The 22303-nt window shown below is 44.6% G+C and overlaps 2 protein-coding genes across 3 annotated transcripts in view; one reads left to right on the plus strand and one right to left on the minus strand.

The window, feature by feature from the left end:
* LOC106637909 (cytotoxic granule associated RNA binding protein TIA1) overlaps nucleotides 1-22303 on the plus strand; it is a 539236-nt gene that overhangs the window by 377353 nt on the left and 139580 nt on the right. The window lies entirely within an intron of this gene.
* On the minus strand, nucleotides 2853-4912 carry LOC149374213 (uncharacterized). The gene is made up of 2 exons (XM_089594651.1): nucleotides 4574-4912; nucleotides 2853-3284 (listed from the first exon to the last, which is right to left on the minus strand). The coding sequence occupies exons 1-2, from the start codon at nucleotides 4588-4590 to the stop codon at nucleotides 2954-2956; spliced, it is 348 nt and encodes a 115-aa protein (XP_089450777.1). The 5' UTR covers nucleotides 4591-4912; the 3' UTR covers nucleotides 2853-2953.

Raw genomic sequence — 22303 nt, forward strand, 5'->3', positions numbered from 1 at the left:
TACTTTGCTATAATTATTACGCGCGCGATTAGCCGATCGTACATGCGCGAGGGGGATTTTATCGTTCGTGATGGAAAAACTTACCACCGACGCGGGAACTCAGCTCGTTGAGCTCCTCGGGAACGTACATCATCTTGATAATGTTACCGATTACCGTCGCGAAACGAAAATCGTCTGACTAACGACGACACGGAGCGAATTTGAAATTCACCGACCCCCAAAATGAGGCACTTTTACCGTCATACAATATACTCCTCGAACAGGCAAATTTCGGGAATTCCTTGGCGTGAATTAATCTGTTAGCACGTGTTAGTTTCCCAAAATTATGCAGGTAGACGGGGATCCTACACTCACGAAAGGTTTGATGCTAATGTATACCCGAAACCCTCATGAATACAACGCTCCCGAGCGCGTCTTCAACTTCTGTAAAAGTTAATTCAACCACCACCCCCTCCCCCATTTTAATAACGCAAAACAATCATCAGACTCGACCTTGGTACATTGTGTAAGAACGATGAAAAAAAAAAAAAAGACTTTTTGTCCCGAAAATTTAATAAAAAGAGCTCGTATAACCCTTGCAGAATCCAAAAAACCCAAAAAGAAGCTCTAAATAGTCTACGAATGCGAGTCATCTTTCAGCGCGTGATTAATTAGCCATTACGTAGACGCAGCTTGGGACAAACGAAGAAAGGGTGAGCCGCAAAAAGAAGACCGCAGCGAAGCCACGAAAATCTGTCCTGCAATTAATAACACCGCGTCAACGGGACGATACGAGCGATTACATTATACACGCCCTGAATGTGTGTGTGCACGTGTAATGGAAAGGAATAAGGGGTGCAGGTGCGGAGAATACACGTGATACTTTGCGATAATTAATAACGGGGCTGGCAAAGGGTCCTTTTTCCTCGCGAAGGGAGGCTGGCTTTCAAGACGCGACGGAGGATTTAATCAAGGAGCTGGAATAAAGCCACCCCCCCCCCCGAAAGGGAACCATACGTATGTATATATTTACTACGGCGCGTAATGGCAGGGATTGATCCGAATGGAGTCTGTTGGGCTTGAGGTGAATACACTGCGTTTCAAATCCACACTCAGTTGTGACAAAAATTCACATCATGTAAGGGTCATTCGCGTGGATCATCAAGCAGGAATAAATTGCGGTACGTTGGATGTATGTGTACGTGTATTATGACAAACAAAATCGGTAGACGACGGCGACGCTGGGAAGGATATCGATTAAGGTTTTTCTTTGCCTAGCGTTTCCGCCGATAAATCGAATCCAGGGCGTTACGCGACTCTTGTTTGCGGACGCCTCGGAAGACGTTGACTAATTGAAGCTATTAATGAGTTTATATAGGGGGTCGCGGGGGGAGGGAGTAAATATTGGCACCAGCTTGTGCACGTAAATTCCCTGGTTCTCCGATACACCGCTGATGATTTTGGCAGCTGCTCTGTGCACGGCACGACAAGGGTACGGTTTGTATAGCTGTGATCGATGGCTCCGTGCTTCGGATGAATTCTCCAGGGAACTAAAACAGGTGGAAGCTCGCGTTATTCAGCGTTGAAGCCTCACCGGGGGATACAATGAGCTCGAGCCGTTTGTCAATTATTCACAAGACTCTTCTGGTAACATTAATGCTCCTTCATACCATAGGGATATTCAAAGATTACGAAATAAAATTGTAAAATTTTCAACCCCCATCTACTCCAATTGACAACTGTTTTCGACTCTGCATATAATTATGATTTTGAAAAGACAAACGACCAAATTAGTGTTGAATAAAAAGGCTTCGGTCACGTGAAAATCTGTCTGTTTAAGATAGGATACTAATTATTAGCAAGCCATGTAATTATTAGACTATACTACGTAGAATATGAATAATAAATAAAAAGTAGGTGAGGGGAGGCAGGGCGAAAGTTAAAGGGACACGTTTGAAAATCCTTTGACCTACAACTGCACGGCACACTGTTGCGTTTTACGAGCAGCCGCCAAAAAGAGGACGAGAAGAGGAAGCGGGGGTGGGAAAAGAAAAAAAAAGGGGGGTAAGTTTCCCGTGCGCACAATCGCGGTCGTCAAATATAGGGTTCGCGCTCGCCCCGCAGCATTGAATACACCCGGCCTGCGTCCATTAAAGATCAACATACCGGCACGCCAGAGTGCAGCTGCAGCGGAGCATTCGCTTTGACTTCGCTTGGCTCGGATGTGGAGCGCGAGCTTTTTTTTTCCTTCCTTTCCAAAGGGACTCTCGCCCTTCAAAGGAACTTTTATCCCTGCGCCCTTTTTTCCCGGCAACAATCTCACCCCCGCCCTCTCCCTTCCCGTGGAAAAGTTCGAAGCGGCGTCCGTGGCGAAAAAAGAGAAACGCCCGCGGTTTGAGCGCCCGCTATCTCGCACAGCTGCTCGGCTAGATCGATAAGTCAGCTGATGGGCTTGGGACGAGGAGGCTACCTCGTTTTCCGCTTTGACTCGCTGGAATATTAATGGAAACATTGGACCCAGTTGTCGTATTTTTTTTTTTATTGCTATCGATGGCAAGATGCGTATCTCAAGCGTACTTTGGTTGGGCAAATCTGGAGACTATGGCTTTTCTTCCCCAAGAAGATGAGGGTTGAAATGATGTTGTACATTACGAAGGTGAGTTTTTTTTTAATAATGCAGGAAAATTTCAATTCCTCTTGGTGCCATTGCATGGGTGAGGAATACTGATTTTCGTTTGGATCACGGGTTATTGGATGTATGTTTGGGCCATTTGCGGGTGCACCAATGTGTAATTAAGTAAAATCACCTGGAACCAGTGAAAGCAAGTAACGAGTACAGCACAGGAACAAACAACGTGAATAAATAAAACCAAACAAGCAAACATTTTTTGTAGGGATCTCAATAACTATTGAAGTGAAAAATTCTGGCTCGTCAGTATTTTTTTACACACATTTCACGTATACCGTACTTTTTCTAGACTTCATCTTGATTTTCTTCCTCCGAAGTGGAGGCTTCATTGCTACGCAAAAGGCTATCCGGTACGAGGAGGTTGCGATTAACCGCGTGGGTCCTTATGTGGTTTGACAGGTCGATGCCGTCGTTAAATGTTTCTGGACACGATGGGCAGATGTAAGGACGCTGGCCTCTGTAGATGCCGTGCTGCTGGCAAAATTCTTCATAACTGTTGTTATCCAATCCGCAGATGGCGCAGCTCCCGCAATCTTTCGAAGGTAACCTGTCAGCTTCGTCCTCACCAGGTGGCGAGTACGCTATTTTTATGTTGGATTGATAAGCGTTTTGATTACTGTTGGCAAAAAAGAATAAAAGACATTGTCTTTAATTAGAATGGTTTTTTTTCTTTCTTTCTTTTTTTTTTTTTGTCCATCTCCTACACAGTGAAGCTCAAGAGATGACCCACAAGAGTCTACCATATTTCGATGATGTGTGCATAACTAGAATTTAAATATTTTTTCTCTTTCGATTGGCAGTAATTTTATTCCTTCCGTACAAACCTATTCTCGGTTTATTTGTTGCAATCAATAACGATTCTTTTCTTTCTGTCATCGGTAAGTACAAAATTTTACTTTCTACGATTACTCACTTTGCTCATTCCTCGGAAAGGTTCGAGTAATTCTACAACTTACTTTGCCTTAAATGACTAGACAACGCGATAATAGAATATTAATTTAATGAGCTTCTGATAACGTTGAATTGTAGTCGTACTTTTTCACGTCGTAGAAAGGCCGTCTTACCTTGTTTCACAATTTTGGCCTCAAGCGGAGGATAAATTATAAAGTTATGGTACCGCTTGTAAAATCATACCGCGATCAAAAGGATACTTATCGTCAAATAGTAAAAAATATATGTACTTTTTTTTGTTTCCCACTCATATTGCTATACATTAAAACGCTTACTCTCCAAATAACACAAGCTTAGAAAATAAATGACACAATTGATGAGTTTTAGGAATACTTGGGAGGAAATCGACTCGATACTGCTAAAACTGATATTAAAACTTCGATGAATAACTTGTGATAAGAGATATTGCTTTTAAATATACTATTTAACGAAGACTATCATGCTATAGGTGTAAATTCAACACTGAGCTCATGCGTGCCATTACCATTAGATTCTTGTGTATCATCCTTTGTTTTTAAAGTATACAATTGGCAACGCTGTACATTAAAACACAAAAAGTGATGTCATTTACTCGCTCCAAACATTCCGTTGAGAAATTTTTTACGAAAAAACAAAAAAAAAAAACTTAAATTTTCCTCATTTAACTTTCAAACAAAGATTGGAAAAAGAAAGAAATTGGAGCACTGATGGAGACAATCAGACAAATATTGGAAGACATTTTAGGAACAACGTAAAAGAAAAGCAAAGATTTGAAATATGATGGCCAAAACAAGGAGGTGCACGTATACGATAATAGTCATATAGATAACAGTTGGAACGCCTATACACGAGGAGAAGTATATGCTGACACGTGGGCGAACATTGTTTCGACACAAATAGACAAAGTGTTATTCAAAGCGTATACTAATGTGCGTGGGCATGCCCAGGCAAGAAAAAAAAAAACCCAGAACGTACCTCGATTCCTCACACATTGTTCAGCTAGATTTTTCAAGCCTTGACTGCCACCACGATGGAAAACTTCTGGCTCCTGTTGAGACACCAACTTGATGGACCGCGAATGATTTCTAGGGACCTGCTAGACTTACAATTGTCGAAGACCAGTTTTGTTGGTTAAAATACTCTCAGCACTTTCTAGATGCTCGGCCTAGTAGACAGTGATGTGTGCCGGGTGACGAGCTTATGAGTAAACGCTTACGTCTCTTATCGAAAGTTTACTATCAAGTTTTGGAAAGCCAATGAGCTGCCTACCTACTGCTGAGTAAGCGAACAACAACTACTTGCTCATTTTTTAACAGAGACTTGTGCATTTCTAATGGAATTCTAGTAATGTTGGAACCTCGTGTAATAGTGCATGAGAAGCTATTAAAACTCCACAACTCCCACCATTCTTCAATTTTGTATTTTCACAATTATGTATAGTCATTATCAGTAATCTATATCAATTCCTTTTGTACTAACTTTCTATTTTAGAACTCTTGGAATGCATTGTGCAGCAAAAAATCCTTATCCCACGGTACTAGACTAGTAAATTCCTCTGCGTATTTCAAGTCTTCGAATCTAAATGACAGTGCTACTCTTGTTTCTTTTTCACTAATCACAAGATAAACCACTAGCACAACATTATCTTAGATCTAATATAAATTATGCCGATGTTCAACTCGTTACATTCGTGCATTAAAATTTTTACCTTTGGAATATGCGTTATTTTCAACCCATCTCTTTCCAACATTTTCAGTAGATCTCTTTAGTATAGCCTTCCATCGCTTGACAGTACACCCAATCGCGTGCGAAATCCCGATGACCCGTTTCGAAAAACTCGTAGCTCTAGCTACGAAGCGCACCAACAAATAAACGAATAGCCAAGCCGAGAAGCAAAGAGTAACGCTAATTTGAAAGAAAAGTCAGCGACGCGCAATCAAGCACCCGCATACCGAGTATCCCCCCAGAGTCGAATAAGCCAGCCGAGAGAGCGTAAATAACAATGACCGCGCAAATTGAGGGAGGCGCGTGTGAGAATATAAATCCCCAAGAAGGAGGAGGAAAAATCCGGGCCGACGGAGTGAGCTTGTCACGCCCGAGTATGACACATACGCCCCGTCCTCTCCGGAGGAGCCCGTAAAAATTTCGGCTCCGTGCCCCTTCCCGCTGACACGTGTAGCGCGTGGATGGGCTCGCGGTTTTATTCAGCAGCCACCCGAAAGGGGGGCTCGGGTGCGCGCACATCCATTCGGCTATCGGGGAAATAAGCGCGAAACAAAGAGCGATGGGGAGGCGAGGGGCGTCGATAGCGCCGTGTTCGATCGTAAATCGCGGTGATTTAGGGTCTGGCCGACATATTGGCCGACGGGGCTCTGTGCGGGCGCGTGTTTGCACGGCGTGTACGGGTCAGCTGGAGATGACCACTCGCTTTTTTTTACCCGGGGGGGGGGGAGTTTTTCGCTCGATGGTTTGCGGTGCTGGTCCAATACGTCATACTTTACCGGTTGCGTGTGCATCGGGGAGCTTCTGGTGGGATTTTTGGTGCCCCTTTTTTCTTCCTCTCTTCATTTTTCAGGGGGATGATCTGTGGTTCTTCGGTGCCTGCAAAAAAAGCGCCGTTTCGATGGGCACGAAAACAAAAAAAAAATGGTCAACCCTCCAACGAGTATTTAGATAACGGGGGGTGTTTGTCAGCGATCTGTCTGATGTTCATCGAGCCGATGCACTGATATTTCGCGCATGGAAACAAAACATCCGAAACCTCAAATTCCCCCGAACTTTCTCTTATGACCAATATCCCAAAGTCTCATTAAACCCACACACCTTGAGCCCATACCGTGATAAAACAAGACCATTATGGTTCGACTGGAATTTTCATCGAGCAAGCATAGACCGGATGAATCGATAAAACCACCATATCGAGTAGTCACTTGGCACCTTCAGCAATAAACGACGGCAGACAAAGGCACGGGCTTGGGCGTAAACTTCCCGCGACTTTGATCATCTCTCCTTGTCTCTTGTCCTCGACGACAAGCCGCTGGTCGTAACACCGAAACACCGATGGCCCAGGTAATGGCGTCGCGTGAATCGACGCTCGCCGACAGCCTCGCGGGATATAGGCAGGAAGATCAGACACGAGCGTGTACGTATATTACACAGAGCCACTTGGCGGTAAGAGAGGCTCCCGGGGCACTTATGATCTCGCGCGAATTAGCGCCAGCAGTCTGCTCCCGGGAGATCCTCCCCAGCCTTGGCTTATTGTCCTCCTCCCTCTATCTTAACTGCTGGAGCCAGTTTGTTGGTCCGGGCCCTTCCAAGTGCTTCCGGGAGATGAGCAAGTTTCCGCCACCTCGTGCGACTGGGCTCTATGGGTCAGGAGTTGCGGAAAGGATCGCGACGAGCCGAACGTTTAGGATAACGGGGATGGAAAACGGTGATGGTGGGAAATCGAAAGATACGATAAAATTTTTCATATGAATTACAAAAAGGACACGAAGAGGACACATCTATTCGTGTTTGTGTAAAACAATGATAAAAAAAAAAAAGGAAAGAGGAGACGTAGCGGAGAGCCCTGGATGGCAAGTAGGAAGTAGGTTCTGCGTTACACGACAAGGCCGTAATCGAAGGTTAGTGCGGCGATAAAAATAAAAGCCAAAGTCGAGCTGCCTACGTGACGACAGGGACGAGAGGTGGAAAGCCTTGGCTGGTGCCTCTCTCGACTGTCTGATAACTTATCGGCTCTTCGTCGTCGTAGCGTTCGGCTGGCTAAGGATCGCTGCTGATGGCTGTTGGAGGATTCGAGGGGACGCTGATGGGTGTTGGTCTAAGCGATTTTTTTTTTTTTTTTTTTTTTTTCGTCACTCTTTCTCTTTTTTTCACGTACCGAAGCGAAAGTGAAAGTCAATGTGCAATCTTTGCTCTGGTTTTCGGGTTTGCTTGACGTACTCCTTATTTTTTTTCGTTTATCAAACTTGATGGTAAACTTTGATTTTCCACTAGTTGTTAAGAATGGTCCATTTCCAAGATGAATTTCATGTAACTTAAGGTAATGTTACCGAAGGTTATAATCTTTTGCACTTGTTAAATAATAAAACATAACGACAGTGTATAACGTAGAGATGCAGTAGCAGTAGATACGCGTGCTTTGACAAAACGAAAGGGGCGAGTCGAGCAGCGGATAGCGTGAGATTGAAGTTTCTGGTAAAAGCGATATGGCCGTGACAAAAGTCGACCTTCTCTTTACTTAAACCCCAGCCCCCACATGGTACACTGAAACTTGCCTCGGTTCAATTAGAAGGGAGCCAGCCAGCGTATTAGAATTAATAGCCCGAGATAGTACTCTTTCACCTCCGGTTTCATCATCGACTCGTTTGCTCGCCCGCTAATTCCCTCACTTCTCTTATTAACGCCCTCTTTTGTGTGTACTCCTCCTCCAAATCGTTTTGTTTGCTCCTGTACCCCACCCGTTCCTCTCATCTCGGACTTTCTCAATATCCCCCGATTCGCGGCTAACTTTCAACCGGATCTTTTTACCCCTTCCACCGAACTGGATATGATCACCATGTTTCGGGCTAATTCCATCGAGGGTGAGGTACACCTTACGTTCACCTCGATACTTGGCCCACTCTGTGCCAATGACGATTGTTCACTGACCCACTTTGCGAGATGTGTACATTGTATATACAAATCAAAGTGCCGATCTCTCAGGATCCATAACCGATACGTTTTTTTTTCCATTTCCATAAAATGAGTAAAGATTCTCACATACATCCGAAAATCCATCACCCAAAAACCCATCGCTCTTCTCTCCATCCTCGCCATCATGCACAAAGTTCACACGCGAGCGCATTATTACTTTTCCAAGCTGAGCTCCCTCTTTATACATGTGCCCAAAATCACACGTCCAATACGTCACGCACTTCATCACGCGGTGGTCTTTGCTCCTCCTCCGATCCCATTCGACATCCTCGAGCCCAACAACAATACCCGCTCCGCGTCGACACGACCCCCTCCCCCCCCCCCCTCTTGCAATCAAAGCCACCACCACCACTCGAGCCCCGCTATACCTATACACCCCTAAGTATGTACACGGGCACTGCTCCCGTTCCTCGTTCTATCATTACGGCAAACTTGTTCTCATAAATTCCACCGCCGCGCACCCTCTTTCCCTCTCGGTTTATCTGCTCCCCCCGGCCAACCTCATTCAGAGGGTGGCCATACACGTACGAGCACGTCCACGCGTCGCGTTTACAACACACGGGGAGATGCAGAGCAGGATGAGCACAGATTGAAGCTTAGAGAGGGTTGGGGGGATGGGGGGGGGGCGAGCAAACAGCATCAATTTGGCATCGCGCCACCACGCGCCCCTGATATACATACATACATATATATATACGCACACACACACACACACATGCCGAGGTGGACGGAACACAGGAGTGCCCTGTGTATACGCAAACGACACGCGTCCCCCTTCCGCTGTACCCCCCTGTATACACTCGCGAGTTGTTCCAGCGTCTGGGGAGACTCGTCCTTCCCCGTGGAATGCGTGGGCCTCGCGTGTATACGTACATATACATGTACGGCCGAGAGAGAGAGAGACCGATTTAATTAAGTTGATTCAGTGCCGTGTCCTCCTCCTCTGCTTTTCCTACCCCCCCCCCTGGCCTGGGGATTACAACTGTATACCGATACTAAGGAACCCTTTTTTTTTGTTTGTATCCGGTCTGTGAGGGGTTCCTTACGGAGAGGGGCTCGTGATTGATTTCGGAGAGAAAGTCCCTGCCAGTCTGGTGAATCGGATCGAGGATGAGTGTGTTTCTTTATTTCTCGAGGTGAGGGCTGGGGTGGCTCGATGGCAAGCTTGCGGTACTTGTGACGATGAACGTATTCCTACCCATCGATTTCTCGATTTTATATAGAAATTAACGATAACTTTTCAGGTAAAGTTAATCAATTGATAAAGTTTGGTTACAACACGGTTATACTGAATACTGGCTTTCAAAACTATAAATATTACGTTTGTCAGTTGCTTAGCGATGACCATTTTATATTTTTTACTGATTCGTGAATTTGTCGGAATTTTTTCAACAAGGATTTTTGGTGAACAATGATTTTTACACCAAAAATGATTCAATAGCAGTGTATATACCTAAATCATTTTCAAACATTTAAAGATTCAATTGTAAAGAAAAATTGCAACAATTATATGAAAATTTGAAAAAATTACCATGTATTATTATTTATTTAACCCTTTCAAATCCAGTTTTACTTCTCCAATGATTTTATCAGATAAATCAGATTCTAATGTGAACTAACTGTGATTGAAAACAGTTTTTTTCTTCCGTTCTTTATTCAGTTAATTGTCTACAAAACCGATTTGGGTAAAATACAACAAAATAGTTCATCTTAGTTAGATGTATAAAAAAGAATTTATAAAAAGAAAATTCCCCACGCAATATTCTCGTTATTGGTAATTCTGCGAGATTAACTAATAACTATAGATCTCTATACTAAGAACTGCGACAACAGTACAAAGCCTCCTCAAACCGTGTGACATCGGATATGCAAGGAAACCAAGAAAACCCTCTTCCTCCATAAACCTAATCCAACAACACGATATCCCCTCCAAACTCGAAACTGCAGTCGCTAGGATTTGACACCACCGAAATCAGAATCGAAAAAAAAAAAGAAAAAAAAAAAATTGTTCTCGACTCAACTCAGAGAGAGTTCGTGTAAAACAAGCCCGTACACAAGACACAAAGCAAGCAATCGAGTAGCGCGAGTTAAAGCGATGAAAAAGAGAAAGCGAGTGGAAAAAAGGCGCTGGGGGTGGGAGTCGACCCCGCCACCTGATCTTTCGTACCTACGTATACGTGTACACACCCTCGAAACGTTTCGCGAAAAAAAAGGGGAATCCACTCGTATAGCTACTCTTTCTCGTGCAACGCCTCGGCTTGATGTTTATAAATCGCCGAGGAATCCTGTTGTCAGTGTATATACATATTTGCATCGCATCTCACGCATCTCGCGAGAAATCAGATCGATCGTGACTTTATCCCTTTGGTTGTATCTGCATCGAGGAAAGTGGAAAAGATGCGCTTCGAGCGCTCGGCCGCCTTGGAAAATAATCCGTAAAATCCACTTCGCTGTGGTTGGTCTTTGGTGGATTTTCTCGTTTGAATTTGTGTTTTTTTCCCCCTTGATTTTTCAGGCTTGCTCGCGAGGGTATTGGGATCGGGGTGCGCGTGACTTACACCGATTACCGATCATTACTTTTTATCTCACGCACAAAACCCTCAAAGGCTATATTTAAATTACCCATTTGCAATATATATTGAACATTTAATCACCTAGGAATGGATGCTTTAATTAATTATTCCATTACTTTTCTGTTTCAGGTGAGTATCCCGACAGTTATTGGATTGCATGACGTCGAGAGGCATGGTCGTAAGACAAAAAAAGAAAAAAAACAATTCTATGCTCAATTACGTACACTTTTGCCATCATGTTCATCCACTCCACCGATCAAGGCAGTGATCATACCCCTAAGTATCAAACATATTTTTCTCGATTGATTCGCTCAGTTGAGCCGGTAATCGTGGTCCATTTGACTCTTAATTTTTAAAACAAACAAAAACAATGACGTAGGTTTTTTATTTAATTTTTTTTGCTAATGAATGCTAAATTATTCACGACCCTCGATCTCAAAGCCCTTCGCAGGAGCAACAATGGCAAGATAGCGCTGTGCAAAACGCAGATACAATCACAGATCGGATCCACGGAATAGCGCGGGTGGGGGAGGACGTATCCCCAATAACCTCATGTCCAGTTGACGGAGAACGGCTCGGGAATCACAGCGTATTCGACCGCATAAGGCGTGATACAAAGGATATTGAATTCCACGATACGGGATCTCACCCTCTGTGTATCGCTGCCAGTCACGAAAGCACATTGAAAAAAAAAAAAAAAAAAAAAAAAAAAAGAGTCCGCAGGGTGTAAGCTAATACATACCGGTTGCGATTTTCTATAACAAAGTTCATCCAAAGAAGGTGCTAGAAAGTACCGTATGCTGTTGAAAGTACCGGCACTTGTACTCTCATTTGGAGATTTTGTGTAATAGTGTAGCGTATGACGATTTTTTCAATGCCGTTTACGAATGGTTAACGTTTCTTGATTGTGTGATGGTAAATTATTTCCTCGAGGAAAACTCTACTCAAATATAAGTACGATACAAAGAAGAATTAAAATTTAAGAAAATCTTTATATTGGATGAATTGTGGCTTAACCAGGTAAAATTCTGAGTAAATACTTCAACGGTATGGCAACCCTGAAAATAATTAATCCTGACACGATGAAACACGATGTTTCGGACTAAAAATTTTTGAGGTTGCCATTGAAATATTTGCTCAGAACTTTGCCGGAAGGTAGATTTAATCCTTCTGTATTTACCTGTGTATTTGAATTTGGCAATGTTTAGCAATACAGCAATATAACTCTGAACGTGTATAATATCAATGAAACAGATTTCCCGTTTGAAAATTTGAGATTTCAATTTCTCCTCGAGTTTGGTAAATGAATTAATTTTTTGTTACAACGTTGACAAAGTCGAGCGTCTTTTTATAGAGAAAAGTAAAAATTCCGAATGGAACACCAATTAGAACTGATTGATTAACGAATTGATACAAATAGAATTATTTTATCCGAATACAATACGTAATCAATGACTAATTAACAACACGTCAAAACTTCGAAATGACATCCAGAGATATTATATACCTGTGAATATTAATTTTAGGATTATTGACCTATCGTAAATCAAGTAGTCACATCCCTCGAGCGTCGGACTAAATTTAACGAACAGCCGTAAACAATAACACACGACGTACTGCTCAACCTGTACACAATATTTCCGTGCCGAGCTATAGCCGTTATATTATATGCCTCGCAATACCGTACAATCGCATCCCATAAGAAAAACACATGTTACACTACAAGACACTATATGTATACCCGATACACCCGATACATATCGATCGGCTCGTATCGCGCGAAATGGCACAACGTGTATTTCTCGACACAAGCTGATAACGGAGTAAGATGCAATCCATTTCTGATATCGCCAGCACTCGAAATGAGCGCCCGTCCGAGTGCATTGATCTCTCGAATCGGTCTTTGACGTTGGGATATCGTCAGGCGTTATGACGTGAGCAATGATTCCCAAGTGTTTTCTCGGTGAAATCAAATTTGTTAGCCCAAAGCCATGGCATTAACGCAATGACGTTGGAGGAGCGAAAAATCGGCAAACCCAAGAAACGCAAAGGAAAGATCTGATCCTTGGGAAATAAAAAAGATAAAAAGCAAGTATATATAATCTCGCGAGTAAAGAAAGCCAAGCTCCGTCCCGCCATTATCGTCAAAGCCCCGTACATTTTCTACGTGATGCATTTTCCGGAGCGCCCATAAGAAAGAGCCCGGGCTCGCGAGTCGCACGTACAAGAAGGCAAGTCGCGGCTCGGAGTAAAAGGCGCACTTACGCGCGGGCATGTGTATATAGCCCCGTGGAAAATCGAAAAACCGGCCCAACAGAGTGGAAATCCGTGTAGACGGCTTTTGTGGTATATCGGCGGCTCCCGGTAACGACGTCATACCCTTAACCCGTTGAAACCCCGCTCAGGTGAGCCGAGCCCTCCTGCTGCTTCCCCGTCGATTTATCGGCACGTGCATAGTGCGTGCGAGGGGATGGAAATCGCTTGGGCTCCATCGTCTATGCGTACTTTGAATAATCTTCGAAAGGACATTCGAAAGATTTGTTGGGGGATCTGCACTTTTCTTTCCTCTCCCCCGCCACTGCGTGACATTACCAGAGTCGGAGTATAAGATAACGATTGTGCTAGCTGTGGCTCTACCTTACAGATTTTGTTGAAAACTTGCTCACATACCGATGATTGACTCTTTTCAAAGAGTACAGTTAAAAATCTTCTTCTCTTTTTTTTTTTTTTTTTTTTTTTTTTTTTTTTTTTTTTTTTTTTTTTTTTTTTCGACAATTGAATCAAGTTCACATATCATCTATTGTTGATTTAAAGAATCGAGTCCTACAACCTGCCAAGACTTGAAACAAGCACTTGTGAACACGTGGAATAAACAATTAATCAAGTCATCACGCGATCCCATGGCTGATTAATTATCACGAAGCAACAAGCCCCTAAAAAAAAAAAAAACACCATAACCATAAACAAAGAAAAAGAAAAAAAGGTGGGGGGCGGGGGAGTGGCATATTTCGTGGACGTAATTCCATTAGCCGGCATCCCTTATTTTCCTCCTCCCTCTGTGGGCCAAACAAGCCGAAATGAAAGAAAAATCACCGACGCGGCCCGCGTGCACGACGTATGTGTATGTACGTGATAGTTGCGTGGGCGGCTAACTAGCGCACATTCACCGCTTTGGCCCTCCGACTCGTGCACGAACGAGCAATGAAACAACCAATTTATCCGCGAAGGCCATCACGAGGACTTCCCTCCCCCATTGTCTCCTCCGAGCGACTTTTTTTATCTTGCTTATTTTATATGCATACATTTTTTTTTTTTCGAATGTTCATCCATCGTATTTTAATTTTAAGGCTTTCCTTCGACGCGAGGCTTTTCACGGCTAAATTTAGTAGTAGACATTCCCGCGTAAAAGCGTTTTTCCCACCCTCGACCCCATAAATATGCATCCATCATCATTCACCGCTCCGAGTCGGCTCAAAAAGGCTCTCTCGACGCGGGCCACGGTACTGCATGCACACGCGTCAGCTACGCTCATAAATCGAGAGCCACGGAGGGCAGGGGGGGGGGGCTCTTTTGTTCGGGCCGGGCGTCGAATATCGCGCACCACCGAAAATACACGGGTTCTCGTGCGATCGCCGGAAAATCTAATTAAGCTCGACAGATTGATCATTAGTCGACGCGGATATGTCGAAAGGAAAAAGCTCGAGCTGCCACTCGCACGAGCCGTATTTGTTTTTTGTTTTTTTTTTTCTTTTTTTTCACCAAAAGAGGAGGAGCAGGGTGAGGGCGCGGGTAATGAGGACGTTTGTTTCGTTGATTAGCGAGTTGGGAGAGGAGTGCACGTACCTCCACGCTCTTTTGTCGGCATACACGCGATCGATGGGCTCCCCTATGTACCTGTAGGAAAAAAATAGATTCCAATGAAGAAATGAAGAGTCCTTGGAATCGTCGACTCGTGCTGTTTACTAAATTTTCGTAACGAGGCGTAGCTATGACACGGAGGGTGTACAATCTGGAGGGATTAGTCTTCCTTTTTTACACTCGGGCTTTTTGGAGAGAACACATACAAATGCCAAACGTCGACGTTGCATTGATTAGACGTGCATTGTCCTTCCCCCAATTGCTTCGTGTGGATGTTGGACCGAAAATCGTTCTCCACACCCACACTGCTCGAAGTTTGGGGACCACGTTTCATCGAGACGACACCAAAGTTGTGTAACTGCATGACGAGTAGGTATTATTGATAAAACTCCCTGGCAGTAGTCGGTGATCGGGGCTCAATCAACGGGTGGCTCTTTTGGTCTCGACAACCAAAGGAGATAAGAAGACGCGATGGACTTACGTGAAACAGAACACAAAAAAAAGTATATATACATATATAAAGCCAAAGTGGCAAAGAAGAGCGGGGGAAAAAGGACGATGGGTCGAGAAAGGGGGAGGGAGTTGGCGCTTGAATACGAATGCGGGAATCAGAGTGGGCTGATTGGCCGCAACTCGATCAACTCGGCGTGATTGGCTAGTTAGAGTTTAAAACAGGCAGTCTGGTGTATATTGTACCTACCTGCAGCCGAGCTTAGCTCCTACTGCCCCGTATTAGGTGTACGTGTATATGTACGTAGCTCCGATGTTACTTTTTTCGCAGCCCTTCCCAAGCCCCCCTATCCCCCTCTTATCCTTGTTAGCCGACTCTAAGCCGTTTACCGCACGGATTTTTCCTACTCTCGCCGCGAGCATCGTGTACGCAATTTTACCTGTGTCTTAGCTACCGTTTGTACAAGATTTCTTTTTTTTTTTTTTTTCTTCTTCCTTTTTTTCGTGAGTCAAAAAGACAAGGGATGAGCTTCATTATGAAGCAGGGAGAGGCTCCAAGACATTGAAAAAGTCTCGAATAGAATTGCAAGTCGTTCCAAGTCACGGTTAGTCTTTCAGAGAGTCTCTCTTGATCTCTTGAAGCTTTGGGAAGACTATACTGAAAAATTGTACGTAGGACTTTTGGTGACTTTTAGAAAGCCAGGAAAATGAAAGCTCTAGATTGATTGAAAGGTCGTGGATGAAGAATTGTCATTACTATGTTAAATTACGTGGGAAAAAATTAATGTACGAAAGTAATGGCCAAACGCAAACAGAAAGCGAACATTCGTGTGTATACTCGCCGTATCAGAGCTTGGCAAGACTCGGGGGCTTTTTTTCTCTTCGTAAAACAAAGGTGACGTTAATGAATCATGCATCGGACGATAACCAACATGACGAGATGAGGCACGAGTCACTAGGAGTATGTGCGATGGGGAAAAAAAAAAAAAAAAAAAAATGTGATTACAACGTCACGCACGCCTCTCTTGTAAGCAGGGGGATATAAATGCAGCCAATTATTCGACTTACACATCGAAGAGAGCAGTGGCGCAGACACGCCATTTGCTGATCCATCAGAGCCCTCCCCAGCTACTTCTCTATAATTATACGTGTATGTGCCTTTTCTCACATTAGATCCTAATCATTCGGACTCTTCCTTGTGTACGCCCTGCAGCCTGGAATCAATGAGTGCGTGTTTACTCATCCACCCCTCGTCGCTCCTCCTGTCCAGAACTATCGATCAATATGCACCGCGTCTCGTTGGATTATCAATGTACCGCAAGGGGGCAACGAAGACAGGCTATACATGTACTCTTCCCTGAATCTCCACCATCGGGCTCCTATTGACTCTCTCAGTTGCCTCCCTTCCCCGTGTGTGACCCAAGATTTTATTGTCATTCCTATTTTACGTTTAATCCACAGCTAAAATGATTTCAATCGTCATTACTGGGCGAGAAGAGGCGAGAGTATCGAATCAAGCTGTGGACCGCGAAAGAGGCACGTGGGTTGTAGAAAAAAAAAAAGCCCCACGCGCTCACCCACCGAAGAATTATTCGCAGCTCCGGGGCCAATCTCTGTGCGTGTAACTATATCCTCGTGTCGATGCCAATCTCACGCTTATACGTACCTCTGCAACCCTCTCCCGTGTGTCCGGAAAGAGCTCTCACGGTGCGAAGGGGGAGAGAGAGAAAAAAACATTCGAGGGATGGACATTTAGGGGTGGGAGTCGAAAAAAATCGCACGGGGAAAATTGGAAAAGTTGAGCGGCCGCCTCTGGTGGCTGAAATTAATCTGTCACGGGAGGGAGGGATCGAGGAGGGTGTGGGGCACGCGTCAAAATTTTCAGCGGAAACACTGGGTCGCTGATCAACGCAAGCTGGCCACTCGAGACCTCCTGCCGAGTTTGCTATACATATACATATACATATATATATATATAGCTTTCCCGCTGCTGTCGTTGCTTTTGTTGTGGGTTTTTACTGGCTGGAAAGCCGATGATGGACGCGTTTGATGCGATGATACCTATTTCCATGTTGATTTTTTGTTCCCAGAGTATGTTGAAAGAGGGCCACTTGGTACACAAAATAATCGATTTAGAGATTTTTGTTGCTCAGTACCTCTTGTTACACTTACGCAATCATCTCATCCAATCTCCAGACTCCAGTGGGCTCATGAACAGGTATACCATTACGTACACTCAATAATTCCTCCAATTAACTTTTCATCACTTTACATCCCCGGCAATCGACAAAGCAAGTTAACAATCGTGGCATCAAGCACTACCCGCAGATGAAGGAAGATTGCACCAAAGTTGCCGACAAACACGGGGACCAAGTTACCCGTGACTTGAGTGCACTCAGAACATTACATCGCGCAACCTTACCAATAGTATATGCAATGTTCACGTTATCTTGGCGTAGCACCTCGGAGGTATACGCGAGAAAAGACTTTGTGGTGGGAGACGGGATGGGGTGGTGCGTTACCCAACCATCCTCAATAATGAATGACGCTCCATTACTCGCGGTTCGTCGAAAACCGCAGGATTTTCGTAGCGACGGCAGGACTGGAAACTCCTCTCCCAGCAGCTGTACGTGTATACTCTGCACTGGTTTCCATGTACATGTGGGACTGGGTATAATCGAGGGACTCTCTTGCTACTGAAATTTTTAACAGTCGCTACGAGGATACCTACTGCTAATGGGTGCGAGGCGTAAATGTGCAATCCATATGTATGGGACGCGTCCTTGTTATGGCCATTTACACGGGTAACCATCCTCGTGCCCTTGCAACCACCCATAATGAAGTTCCACGCTGTCGAATGACGATTCGTGACCAGAGCAACGTTATATCGATTGGAAATAGGAAAGGATTAGAAAACACCGACAGAGTCAGAAAAGGAGAACAATCGGTCCTAATGAAAAAAAAAAGTAGACTATGGGTAGCCAAAGGGATCAAAAGAACAGGCCGGCCGATAGTCGCTCGAAGCGCTCCTAGCTTTTACTGTACACGACGGTACAGGTCGGCAAGAATAATGGGATGGGAAGGGCTCGGGTGGGGGGGGGGAGAAAGTATCCTTCTGCTTTATGTATACAGAGGGGGCGGTAAATAACGACTGAAAAGAAATAAAAAAAAAAAAAAAAAAAAAAAAAAAAAAAAAAAGAGGAGGAGGGAAGATCTATCGCGACGCTTCTTTCTCTATCCCCCTTCGCTTCCGCCGCTCTTCCTCTCTCTATTATCATTACCTTTTCTCCCTCGTGTCCCCCTCACCCTCTCTCTTCCTCGGCTCTCGTCTCACTTTACAGGACACACGGGCTGTTCACTTTCTCCCTCCTGTTTTTCTTCCCTCGGTGTACCCTATACGTGTACTCTCGTCGATATTTATTTCCTTATTCCTGTGTGCCGTTAGGGTCGTCGTTACGCACCACACTGGTAATGCACAATATACCCATATTATACGGAGGAGCTCCTGTTCACTCGGTGATATTTCGATTTCGCGCCCAAACGGCCGTTAAATACCTCGTGTACCGTATAGTACAGTGGAAGTATTTTCGTTTAGTACGTGTATTAGTACGGAGTCACAGGGGCGAAAGAAAAGGGGAAGTAGTGTGCGTGTGTGGATATGGGGGTTGGAAAGGGGGGTGAAGGAGAGGATGGCATTTCGACGATTTGAAAAGAGCTCTCGGGAGCTATTTCGAAGCCGAGAGGACGGAAGGAGGGACGTTTAAAACTGGGCAGTGGCGCGCTACTGCGAAAACGACCCAATTTCGAGCCCCCACCCCCAAACCCCTAACCCCCGGTGTACCCTTTCTCTCTTGGATACTTTTTCGAGGATGTTGAGCTGCGAAAATCGAGAAGCAAAAGGATACCCCCTTCCCCTCTTCCTTTTCTCTCTCGGTGAGTACTACCAATCCTGGCTTTGAGAGTGCCTCGTTTGAAATTATTCGATGGCTCGGCTCTTCTTCCTCTACTACGCTTTTTTCTTCCTTCTCTCTCTCCATCGCTACCTCATCGGCTAAAAGGAGCTTCTTCCAGCAGTACTTATTATAACGGAATTATTGGACGGAACTCGAGTTGATTGGATATTCGAGGCCTGGGCAATTCAACTATGGGTGCTCGAATTTACTTTCACGTCGATACACGGGGGTGGACAGTACCATTGAAAGCGCTTGAATAATGATGCGCTAAAAATACAAGATGCATGGGAGGGTATTTTTTTTTCTTTTCAACTCTCAAGTGAAATGGTAAAAGATGGTTTTGGAGGAAAACATAAATAAACAGATGCAACAATAATGAATACTTTGTCAATGAATGATACACATATTTACGGAATGACTGGAAAATTCTAAAATTGAGACCCGATAACTTTCAACAGCCTTGTTTATATTTTTTTGAAGAAGACAGGACTCCTATATTTGCTATGTAGGCTTACATTCGAGGTGTCCAAACTGCTTGGAGGGATTGACTGAGGACTTTCAGTGATTTCAAATAACGTGAAAAGTTCACAAAGAATGTGGCTCTTGACTTTCGTAAATTATTCGTCATTGAGTCCAAATCCGAGGAAAAAAATACCCAACACAAAGGGCTTGGAAACAAAGGAACATGCCGTGCCTTCCTCTTTCCGGGTAGATCGAACATACCCGCGAGAAAAAAAAATGGTAAAAAGTGGGGTGCGGCTTATCCATACGTACGTGAAGAGAGTAAAGGCGCACGGGAAGCGAAAGAAAAATAGGGAGAGAGAGGAAAAAATAGAGTCAGCGGAAATGACGAGGCTCGGACTAATTCGCGGGAATGAGGGGGTTGGCGTACATCGTATGCGCACGGGTGGGAAGCAACCGCTCGAGGAAACAGAGGAGCATCGAACCATTTGTAATCAGACCAACCCTCCTCCTTCCCGGTGGATTTTCTACCACTACCATACCTACAATTCATCCCTTTTCTTTTTTTTTCATCCCTCTCCCTCGCCAAGCTTCGCATCCGCTCCCTTTTACTCCTCAACTGGTCTCTCTCTCTCTCCATGCTCTATCAGTCTGTGTCTTTGACTAATAAGGAAATATCGTTACCACTGCCGTTTCAACCCCCCCCCGCCCCTCTATCTTCCTCCCCCTTCGTTTTCTCTGGCGTGGAACTTTGCCAAGGAGTTAGCTAAGTAATGATCCGAACTCGGAGATTATTTAAACCGTAGAAGGACGCGAATTCTCCCTCGCGTATACTTACACATGAAACTTAATTTACGTCCCATTGGTAAATCACGCGCGAGATCAATTGAAAAGCACACCCCCCCCTCCTCCCTAGAGATTACTTGTAAAAGGTAGCCCAAAATCTATGTGATTAACAATCCGTAAATAGCGAGTGGTAAGGAGGGGTGAGGGAGAAATTATAGGCCACCGTATCCAAATTTCTATAACTACGAGCCGATACGGCGCATTTTTCACTTTTATTCCCGACCTTCCGGCTCCCGTTTCTCCGGTGGAGCTCGGAAAATAAAGGGAGGGGGAAGGGTCGCCAGAGGTGGAGGACAACTTGTCCAACGCATCCTTCCCCGCGTTTTTTTTTTTTTTTTTTTTTTTTTTTCCTCCTATTTGTCTCTCTCGGTTTTACTGCGCTTTCCGGGGAAGGGGGACTCGGTTTTACGGCTCGTCCGAGACGCGCGCGCGTGTCCGCCTGGAGTAACTGTCCCGCCGACTGTTACCACTGCTCTCTTCCGTTCTTCTTTAACTCGATTTTCGGCTGTCCACTTTCGGCCTCGATAACGACGGCCATCCCCTCACGGTCGTCGTCGAATCGGATGTTCTTCGCCGATGATCCGGCGGAGCTCTGGAGTGGAATTTTTTCGGGAGAACCTTGGCCATCACGTGCACTCAGCAAATGCTAGAACTGTGGAGGAATTCGTCAAATTTTTTTTTTTTTTTTTTTTTCAAGAGAAGGAGCTAGACTGATTTTAATTTGTACCGTCACTTGGGTCATCTAATTATCTAATTTCGCAATCGAGTACATACGTAGAGCGACCCTTTACGTGTAGGCCTGGCTCCTTACCCGTAAGGTATTATACTGATCTTAGAGAGCCAGATAACAGTACAATCAAACGGCAGCTTGTAAATAACTTGCGCGTCAATCTGTAAATCTAGTATCGTCAGAAAACTACACGTAAGTACGTTAGCGGGATCGAAGGAGGAAAAGAAAATCGTGCATGTTACGATGGCGATGATGTTGCTGACATACAAATAACCGTGTGTAGGAAAGGAAGACACGTATAAATACACAGCTCATGCAGGAGAGAGAGAAGAGGGGGGGGGGGAGCTCTCAAGGGACCCCATTAAATTTGCAGCTATTAATTTAGCGTTGCGACCCGCTGTGCTGCCACTACTGTTTCTGGTAGTGGTACCCACCAAGCTGTGCTCACCCACGTAATTCACCTTCGGACAGTACTATTTGTATGTATACGCTCCACGTATAGGTACACACGCTGATGTATTTACACACACGCATGCACACGTGATGCAACGCAGATGCTGATGTACACCCCTTGACACGCGTATAGGTACCAACATTTATGCACCGGGCCGGGCAAAGAGGTGAAGGGGGAAGGAAAGGGTTGGGCCATGTTTGTCTTTGCCCCGGCATTAGGGCCCACAAGGGTACAGAGACTCGCCCTAGCTTTTGCTCACCGTGGCACTGTACCATCCGTGTACGTAGCGGCTGTACACACACACACACACACACACAAACACACACCTGTTTTCTCTGTACTGTAGTGGAGGATAAGGGTGCGCACGCGCGAGAGAACAGCTGAAGGACGGTACGTGACGTACGGTGTGCGTGTGCAAGCAAAGAGATTGATCTTTGATGGTTGTTTGCAATGAATGGAAGGATGGAGTGCTTGGAAAATGTGACTCTGTTGGTGAAGATTGTTGTTGCACACATACGTCTGTCTATACTGAAGGAGTTTCCTTGAAACGCAAAGCGTTCCTTTTTACTTTTTTATTTTTTTTTTTTAACTTTTTACAAAAGCTTCTGGATTAATAATGTTGAAATGTCGACAATTATTCCGTAAGTGAATACCCATAGTTTTTGTAAATGTTCGAGCCAA

The sequence above is a fragment of the Copidosoma floridanum genome, unplaced genomic scaffold (assembly GCF_036245765.1).
Source record: "Copidosoma floridanum isolate Cflo_tuat_1 unplaced genomic scaffold, Cflo_Japanese_pri ptg000021l, whole genome shotgun sequence".
Classification (NCBI taxonomy): domain Eukaryota; kingdom Metazoa; phylum Arthropoda; class Insecta; order Hymenoptera; family Encyrtidae; genus Copidosoma; species Copidosoma floridanum.